At 45.3% G+C, this 9,796-nt stretch overlaps 1 protein-coding gene across 1 annotated transcript; it reads right to left on the reverse strand.

The window, feature by feature from the left end:
• Window positions 1-766: 766 nt before the first annotated feature.
• Window positions 767-1,240, reverse strand: LOC132226825 (large ribosomal subunit protein eL32-like). Its single transcript, XM_059681249.1, has one exon. It carries the CDS (start codon window positions 1,199-1,201, stop codon window positions 794-796), a length of 408 nt encoding a protein of 135 aa, XP_059537232.1. The 5' UTR covers window positions 1,202-1,240; the 3' UTR covers window positions 767-793.
• Window positions 1,241-9,796: the final 8,556 nt, after the last annotated feature.

Consider the following 9,796-nt stretch of genomic DNA (forward strand, 5'->3'; position numbering starts at 1 on the left):
TAACGAGCTGGGTGGCTCTGGGCAAGTACTTAATCTCTCAAAGTCTCCGTTTTCTTTTCTGCCCAATGGGAATAATATCTACTCCATAGGTTTTTGTAAAACTTATATGAGACAAACATTTTTTCCTGACCTTTAGTAATAATTCAATGAAAGCTGGCTCTGTTGTCCACTCCCCTCAAAGTTGGTCAAATCAGTATGGTTAAAAACAAGACACCAGGCCCCAAATGGAGCTAGCTGCTTAGGCTAAGTCCCACATCACCAAATCAAGATTTATTTTTTTTAAATATATTTTATTGATTTTTTACAGAGAGGAAAGGAGAGAGATAGAGAGTTAGAAACATCGATGAGAGAGAAACATCGATCAGCTGCCTCCTGCACACCTCCTACTGGGGATGTGCCCGCAACCAAGGTACATGAACCTGCGATCTTTCAGTCCACAGGCCGACACTCTATCCACTGAGCCAAACCGGCTACGGCCCAAATCAAGATTTAATTACAGTTTTGGCTCTTCCAGAATTGGAATCTTAAACCAGTCAATCAGGAATTGCCTGACCAGCCCTAGTTAGGTCATCTGATTGATACACCCTTGCTATCCCCTGAAGCAGGGATGGGGCACGTCCAGCCCCAAGGGCCATATAAGGCCTCAAAAGCATTTGGTCTGGCCCTGCCTAGGCATTAGGGGTGAGTTAATTAAATGTTTGACCAAATATAGCAGGCTAATTTTAAGTTGATAATTTTTTTGGGCAGACTTTTACGATTTTGTTAACACAAATACAATGCGTACACAACCTGTCTATTCATTTTCTTCGCTGAGTAGCCTGGCATTAGGATTGGTGACTCTGATGGCCAGCTGGGCTGCTCTTTCCATGATGGCTTTGCGGTTCTTTGAGGAGACATTGTGAGCAATCTCAGCACAGTAAGACTTGTTGCACAGCAGCAGCACTGCAAGCTCCTTGACGTTATGGACCAGAAACTTCCAAAAGGCACTGGGCAGCATGTGCTTTGTTTTCTTGTTGCTCCCATAACCAATGTTGGGCATCAAGATCTGGCCCTTGAATCTTCTCCACACCCTATAGCCAATCCCTCTGGATTTCCGCCAGTTCTGCTTAATTTTGACATATCGGTCTGACTGGTGCCGGATGAACTTCTTGGTCCTCTTTTTGACAATCTTGGGTTTCATGAGGGTTCTGAGGGCAGCCATGGTGCCGAGTAGGAGATGGCTGCCACATCTGAGGGCAGCACCGAGGAAGAGCAAGTTGATAATTTTGAATGGCCCTCGAATGATGTTATAAATATCCAAATGGCCCTTGGCAGAAAAAAAGGTTCCCACCCCTGTAAGTGACCTTGCAACAAACCACTGTTTCACCTGCTGTAACTTCCTTGTTCCTGCTCCCTCTCCCTATAAGTCTCATTTGGTACAGTCCTCAGAGGGCATTCTGTCTGCTAGATTGGATGCTGCTTAATTCATGATTCACTGAATAAAGCCAATAAGAACTTTAAAATTTACAGTTGAATTTTGTTTTTTAACAGTACTAAGAAATGGCGATTAAGAAATACATCTTATTTCTGCATAAACTATATATTAGAATCATTGAGTGCAAAGGGTTGCTATATCCTCAATAAAGTTAATCTGCAAATGACACATTTGGAAAAAAAAGATGGAGTTCATTCCAGAACAATCATTTTAAACAAAAACAAAAGGCATTATTGGTGAGTAAGCAGTAGGCGATGGGATCAATACAAATGTTTAAGCAGTCAGCAATTTGGCTAATTCACCCAAGTGACTGATGGGAAGAAGAAAGGTTGAAGAGTTAAATTTAGATAAAGAAATAGACTCTTCCTTAGAGAAAACTTGAACATACAATTGCACCACACATTTTTGAGTGAAAGACAGAACAGAAAAGATGTATGTCCTTATCTCTTAAGGAAAGCTGAGCAAAGGGTACATTCTTGAGGGATAGAGTAAGTGGCGATGAACCATGTGTTTTCCAATATGACCTGGACGATGTGTCAGCATCTGCAGTGCTCCAAACCCTGGGAGGATCCATAAAGCTGATGTATCAGAATCACAACCAATGACAAAGTTGACTTATTTCTTTGACATCAATATCATTGTTCATCCAGAACTCTTTCCTGAGGTCAACTCACCTGATAGGCCTCAGCATTGCAAAAAGAGGGAATTCCAGCTCAAGGCTGCAATTCAAACTGTGCCTCTGTTAAGTAGTTTTGATTCTTAAAAAGCAACTGTCAAACCCTCCCTGAACAAACTTCAGTTAGGCTCCTCTGAATCTTCTCAGCTAGGCCTCAACCTTTGGACTTCCATGTCCATCTTTGCATTGCCTAATTTCAGCAGAATTCCTGCTAAGTCAGTTTAGCAAGAATCCCCATTCTCAGTATCTGATCACCCTTGGTTATCTGATTAAACTCCTCATCTCCTACCCTGGGTATCTGATCACCCTGTCTGCTTTCAGCAAGATCCTGTTAAGTCATTTTAGCCAGAACCCTCCTTACCCCTGATGTTTCCCTTGGTCTTTTTCCACTCCCTGGCCCCCACCCTGCTTCTTAGCTATAAATTCCCACTCGTATTTGGAATTGAGCCCAGTTCTATACTGAGATCTCTCTTTCCCTATTACAATAATAGTTCCTGCATAAAATTTATTTTCTCCACTTAACTTCTGTCTGGCTCTGGTTTTCTTTAACACTTCCCAGCCTGGTCACTCACCTATTCCCAGTCTTGGCTCCAATTACTTCTAACTGTTTCTCGATATCAAATACACCCTCAGAAGATGAAGATTCCCCACCAATAAAGATCTATGAAGGTCTGTCTATTTTGTTGGCCTAGAAAATCAAACCTAAAGTGAGGTTGTGGAAATCTTTGCTTTGTTTGAACAAATAACTCCAAGTGACAACTATTATTTAACTGTTTATGTTTCCCTGCTTAAAGATTATGCTGCTTCCCAGTCAGAACTCTTATACTCATTAGGTAAGTCACAGATACATGGCACCTAATTACTTGAATTAATTTGACTAAGGGTCTTAATCTGAGTTATCTCCAGTTTCACTTCCTAGCTCACTTTTGCAGATTCTTCAGCCCCTTAATAAAGCTTTTTTTTAAAAAAAAAACAACAACAAAAAAAAACACCTCTTTGGTCTATGACAGAATGAAGCTCTTTTTGCATGATTTCCCTAATCCCCCTCAGGTCATCCATATTCTTAGGCATTTACTACTATCTTCTTTTTTTTTCTTCTTTTTTTTTAATATCGTTATTGGTTTCAGAGAGGAAGGGAGAGGGAGAGAGAGATAGAAACATCAACGAGGAGAGAAAAATCACTGATCGGCTGCCTCTTGCATGACCCACACTGGGGGTTGAGCCCACAACCCAGGCATATGCCCTGACCAGGAATCAAATCATGACCTCCTGGTTTATAGGTCGATGTTCAACCACTGAGCCACGCCGGCTGGGCTTTACTACTATCTTTACTGATAAAATCCCAGAATCTTAGACTTTGAGGCAAACTTAATCTCTCTCTCTCTCTCTCTCTCTCTCTCTCTCTCTCTCTATATATATATATATATATATATATATATATATATATACACACACTAGAGACCCGGTGCACAAAAATTTGTGCACTGGTGGGGGAGGGGGTGGGGGAGTGTCCCTCAGCCCCATTTGTGCCCTCTCACAGTCTGGGACCCTTGGGAGATAACCACCTGCTGGTTTAGTCCCGCTCACTGGGTGGCAGATGGCAGGCCCGATCCCTTGGTGCCTGCCCCGCCTCCCTGGGTTGCGCACACGGCAGGGCCGATCCGGGGATTGGGGCGCCACCCCAGGCGGGTCGCACACGGGACGCCCGGGCGGCCGGCGGATCGCTGCTGCCCCGCCCAGCTGCCCCGGGTTGGGTCGCACACGGATGCCCACCGCCCCAGATTGCAGATAGCAGGCCCGGATGGCGGCAGGGGCAGGGGGGATGGCTCTGTCCCGCCCTGCCTGCAGTATGCAAATTAGCCACCATCTTTGTTGGCAGTTAATTTGCATATTGCGCTGATTAGCCAATGGGAGGTGTAGCAAAGGTACAGTCAATTACCATGTTTGTCTATTATTAGATAGGATATATATACACATATATATTGTGTACACAATCTGTCTATTCAAAGAAATTTATTTCTTTTATATATATGTATATATGTACATATATATATATATGTATATATATAAACTTTTGGCTTTAGATTCATAAAGTGTTGGATTCAATAGTAAGAATCTGTCTTTGGCTTTTATTGTGCAGGCTCTTGTCTCCACTTTTGAGTCCCTTGAGCTACCCAGTCCTCATTTACAGACCTGCCCCTTCCCAATCCTTTCCCTACTGCCTCCATCAGCAGATTTTTTGTTTCTGTTTGAACATCTGTCTCTCTCACCCTGTAGGCCTTCACCCTTATTCATCCCCAGTCATCCACATTGGACATCAATCTCACATCCCAGGGTATCCAAGCCCCCTAGTTCCATTCTCAGTCACTCCTGACTCCATCCCCTACCAGTGGCCGGCAAACTCATTAGTCAACAGAGCCAAATATCAACAGTACAACGATTGACATTTCTTTTGAGAGCCAAATTTTTTAAACTTAAACTATATAGGTAGGTACATTGTTATTAACTTAATTAGGGTACTCCTAAGGCTTAGGAAGAGCCACACTCAAGGGGCCAAAGAGCCACATGTGTCTCGCGAGCCGCAGTTTGCCGACCACGGCCCTACACCCACTAAACAATGCAACACACCAGAGGCACCACTGTTTTCAACATAACCATTAGACTTTTCAGAACTTAATTTTTCTTTCCATAAGCAATCAGGGTTTAGGTTGCCCATTCTGCCCAAGAGAAGTCTAGAAGAGACAATATAGGGACAAGAGTTCGTTTACTAAACCTTTGAGAGCTTTACAAATGTCAGGCACTTTTTTCAGCTCAGGTGAGCCCTGTGCTGAGCTGGGGCCTCATGTTCTTGGCCTGTGGTCCTGCTGGTCTCCTGACAGGCTGCTCTTCCCTCAGGCATAGCTCAGCCCTGGGAGTCACGGCCCCAGAAGCCACCCACCCAGTGGGAGTAGCAAGGTTTGTAGTAAGGTGAGAGGGCTGCGTACTGAGTACATCTAAAGACTCCTTCTGTTGTTTTCCTTCAAATAACTTCCAAAAGGGAATATCTTAGAAAAATCTGAGAGCATTCAAAGAACAAAGATGTGAAAGGGGCTGGGAAATAGGGCCCATGAGGAATGGGGAAAAGATGCTATGATTCTTAGTTTGAAGAAAAGAAAGACTAGAGGCCATTTAACAACGGCCTGCAAGGTTTAAAGGGATATTCCTAGGAGGATGGAGACCAGCTGTTCACTGTCTCCAGCAAGGACAGAAAAAGGAAATGAGCTTCACCTTCCACGTGAGTGATTTAAACTAGAAAATACCCTCTGCCAGTGAGCATATCGGACTCGGGGTAAATGATCAGGGGCAGCGGGCCTCTCTCTGCAGCGCTTCAAAGAGCCACGGAGCCGGTTTTCCTGGACAGTCGGGTGCGATCCTGTCAGCAGGCAGAGGGGAGCCGAGGCCCAAACATCTCACCAGCCACATGAGCTTGTGACTTTGTTTTACACATAACCCTCACTGTATAATAGATTTTGTTCTCTGGCATTTGCAGAATTGAGTCAGGGGAGAGGTAAAAGAGAAGGCATGCAAGGAATGAGAGAAGGAAGAGCAGCTGATTCATTTTCCATGGGAGAAGGGAGACACTGCAAATAACTGAACGTAGGCCCTTAGTAACAGTCAGTTTCTAAAGTAAGAATCTCACTTTTTCATATGAAAATTAGCTTCAATATAAATGCACTAATGCGCCATTTTTTTCCTTTCCTTCTGAGTTTCCTGGCATCCTTTCATACACTTCCTTTATGCCTTCAATATTAGCCTGTTTCAGTTTCCTGCATAAGAGCCAAAGACAGATCCTTACTATTGAATCCAACACTTTATGAATCTAAAGCCAAAAGTTTTGGTAGAATAATTACCACCTATTAAACTCAGACCCAGCACCTAATTCCTAGATATTTTTCTGAGTTTTAATTCCTTAAGACCTTTGGGTATCTCTCCAGCCTTCGTACGTCCTCATTAAGTCCAACACTGAGGCTGACTCCGCCCGTCCCCAGAGGCAGCCACACCCGCTGGGCAGCGATGCTCAGAAACACGCCCCCATGTCTCCATGCTCCATGGACAGCAGGGCTGCTGCAAGGGCTGCACTCACAGTGTGGGAGAGTGGCGGCACCTGTCTCTGCATCTGTTCCCGCTCAGAGCAGGCCCTGGGCGTGACAGGAGGACAAGACCCTTGTCTCTGAGGCTCATGCAGTGTCCGGTGGTCTGACTCTGAGGCAGCCATTCTCGGGCTCTCCCAGCTGGCAGCTGCCAGGCTGTGACCCCTCAAGAGCTTGGCCTTCTCTGTCTTGTTCACTGTGTGCACCCTGGTGCCTAGAACAGTGCCTGGCAGAGTGGGAGCGTCATCAATACTCACACTCTTTGACTGAACAAAGTGCCAGAGCGGGAATGAGCCTCGGAGACCATCCATTCCCACCCCTCAGAGGAGAGCGTTCAGCACAAGGCACAAGGCTTGTCATAATTTTTGAAAAGCCTTTGATAGCTTCATTTTCTCACCGTCAGAAATAAATACCTTTTCTAATGAATTAGTCCACGCTAAAATGTTAATGGTTACTAATGGGTTAATATCTCTCTCTCTCTCTCTCTCTCTCTCTCTCTCTCTCTCTCTCTCTCTCTCCACCCGCCCCTCCCTTGCTGGGCAACGGGCATTCATCCCCAGATGCTGAGAAGAAAGAAGTCTCTTCCACAGAGCGCCTGAATTTTTGAGTTGATGCCAAGAAACAGCCAGCTGGAGCAGAACCGGTTAAGATTAGGGTTTCACACATCTGCCAGGGACAGACTCTCCTGGCTGCCCCAGGACCTCGCGCTCACATAGCCTCGCCCAAGTAGGGTGAACACAAAGTGAGCCCTCATGAGATGTAGGAGATGAGAGTGATGCTCCGGGGCCCCAGGGAGCCCTGTCGTTACCCCAGCCTGGGACTGCCTGCAAGTCCCGAGCAGCCAGGCTGTGCTGAGGGGACAGAACGAGTAAAGCAACTGACTGGAGCAGTCCCAGCTCTCAAACCCCCCGGCTCTGTGTGCCCGGAACCACGTGGGAGCTTCTAATTTTTATTTATCTAATTTTTTAATCCTCACTGGAGGATATGTTTTCACTGATTGTTGTGTGTGTTTTGTGTGTGTGTGTGTGTGTGTGTGTGTGTGTTGTTGTTTTTTTTAGAGAGAGAGGAAGGGAAAGGGGGAAAAGAGAGAGAGACAGAGACACAGAGAGAGAGAGAAACAAAACAAAACATTTATTGGTTGCCTCCACATGTGACCTGACTGGGGATCGTACCCGAAACCCGGGTGTGTGCCCTGGCCAGGAATGGAACCCGAGACCCTTCTGTGCCCAGGACAACGCTCTAACCAACTGAGCCATATCACCAGGGCCACCTGGGAGCTTTTTACCTAAAGAAGACCTGCTATGCCCTGCCTGGATCTATCAACTGTGTCAGAATTGCAGAAGGTAGGTCCCAGAATCAGTGCTTTTAAGAAATACGGTGATTCTGCCCAGCCAGTGTGGCTCAGTGGTTGAGTATCGACCCAGGAACCAAGAGGTCACCGACTCGATTCATGGACAGGGCACATGTCCGGGTTGTGGGCTTGACCCCCAGTAGGGGGCAGGCAGACGGCAGCCAATGGATGATTCTCTCTCATCATTGGTGTTTCTATCTCTCTCTCCCTCTCTCTTTCTCTCTCTGAAATGAATAAAAACATTATTTTTAAATCTACTGTGACTCTGACATGCAACCCAGTCTGGGAATAACTACCCTACTGGCTGATTGACCTACATTCCCTCCCTACAATTCTTTCCCTATTGAGAGGGAATTTGGCTCATCAAGTTACACCAGTTGACTGTCAGCTTTTCTGTCATTTCCAGGATGACTTTAAATCTATGTTCCTCTGTGTCACATGTGAGCGGACATCCAAAAACTAACATCTCTGTGAGTTGGGAGATGAAAAATGAGTGTAAAAATGTCTTTATTCAATTCAAGAAATCCCAGCACCCTCTCTCACGGAGAGGGGTAGTGAAGGTGAATAAGGCACATTCCTTTATCTCGAGAGATGGGCACCGTGGAGGGAAGCTGGACAGGTCAACAGCTGGGCAGCAGAATGTGGCAGAAGCAGCAGTGCCTGGGCAGAAGCAATATTTGTTAGGACTGGGCTCTGGGAGGGTTATGTCCAATCAGAATCTGAAAAATCAGGATCCTTCTACTGCACCGCAGGCTCTATCCACAGCGTGTTCCAGGTGAGGGGACCCCTAAGGCCTCTGAGCTTAGCTCTCTCCCTGTTGTGCGTATCTGGCTCTGGCCCTTCACTGCTTATTCTGGAGCCGGGCTCTTGGGTGAGTCCACGGGAGGGGCCTTGTGCTTAAGCTCCAGTCCCAGGCTCTGCGGCTCCCTCTTTCTCTGTGGCCGAGGCACTGTTCTGACACATGCCCCTGACTCCAGTTTCCTCCCTGGCTTCTCTTGCCCCCTCTCCTGCCCCTGAATCTTTGCTGCAAAACACACCTGCTGCCTCTTCTGGCTCTCCATGACCTTGGCCACCCGCCCTGGGAAATGTCACTCTTCCCTGCCACACCCATCCCCTGACACCACACTCTGCCTGCTTCATTTCCTGCTGTTCCCTTTACCCGTCATTCTTCCTTCCCTCAACCCCTCCCCTTATTCTGTCTTAATGGAAGCATCCGATAATATGGATCATACGTTGAAAGTGCCCACTTAGAGGATTTTATGTATAAATGACTGTTTTCTTTATTTTCTAAAATTTTTAAAGAATTCATTATTACCACCATACAATTAATTTAGCCAATAATTTATCCTAAAACAACACCCTTTTGAATGTGTTTGTCTCTATTTCTGTTTCTTAATAATGGCACTTGCTGCTTCTATTATAGACCTAAAGAGTTAAATAATATTCATTTATATAAATTCTCAACCTTCACTATAATTATCTGGGGTGATTTTAAGAAACACCTAGCCGGTGTTGCTCAGTGTTGAGCATCGGCCTATGAACCAGGAGATCACAGTTCTATTCCCAGTCAGGGTACATGCCCCCAGGTTTGGGGCTTGATCCCCAGTAGGGGGCAAGGAGGAGGCAGCCGATCAATGATTCTCTCTCATCATTGACGTTTCTATCCCTCTTTCCTTTTCCCTTCCTCTCTCCAAAATCAATAAAAAACATATTTAATGAGGCAGGGATAGAAGGGGCCATTGGGGGTTGGGGGGAAAGGGACATAGGTAATACTTTCAACAACAAATATTTAATTTAAAAACAAACAAACATATTTTTCAAAAAAGAAACACAATGCCTGGCCTCTACCTTCAGATATTTCAGTTCAATTGGTCTGAAGTCAGGTTCTGCATCACTATTTGAAACATCCTTCCCAGGAGATGCTAATGTGCAGCCAGGCTTAAGATTTACTGATTTATAGGAAAATCCTTCATGATAAATGTATACTCAAATAGTCAATTCCCAGAAGTCTTGATTTGAAGAAGTCAGTGGCTCCTTAATTATATTTTTTGAGGCAAAGCAAGAGATCTTAAAGCCCACTCCACCCCATCCACTCCAAATACCAGTTTAAAGAAAATCTCTGTGATAAAGAGTTTAAAAGCAACAAACATATGCATTTACATTCA

The sequence above is a fragment of the Myotis daubentonii genome, chromosome 1 (genome assembly GCF_963259705.1).
Source record: "Myotis daubentonii chromosome 1, mMyoDau2.1, whole genome shotgun sequence".
NCBI classification, from domain to species: domain Eukaryota; kingdom Metazoa; phylum Chordata; class Mammalia; order Chiroptera; family Vespertilionidae; genus Myotis; species Myotis daubentonii.

Coding starts and splice junctions, on each gene's coding strand:
- LOC132226825 (XM_059681249.1), bottom strand. CDS start 1,201: ATGGCTGCCCTCAGAACCCTCATGAAACCCAAGATTGTCAAAAAGAGG.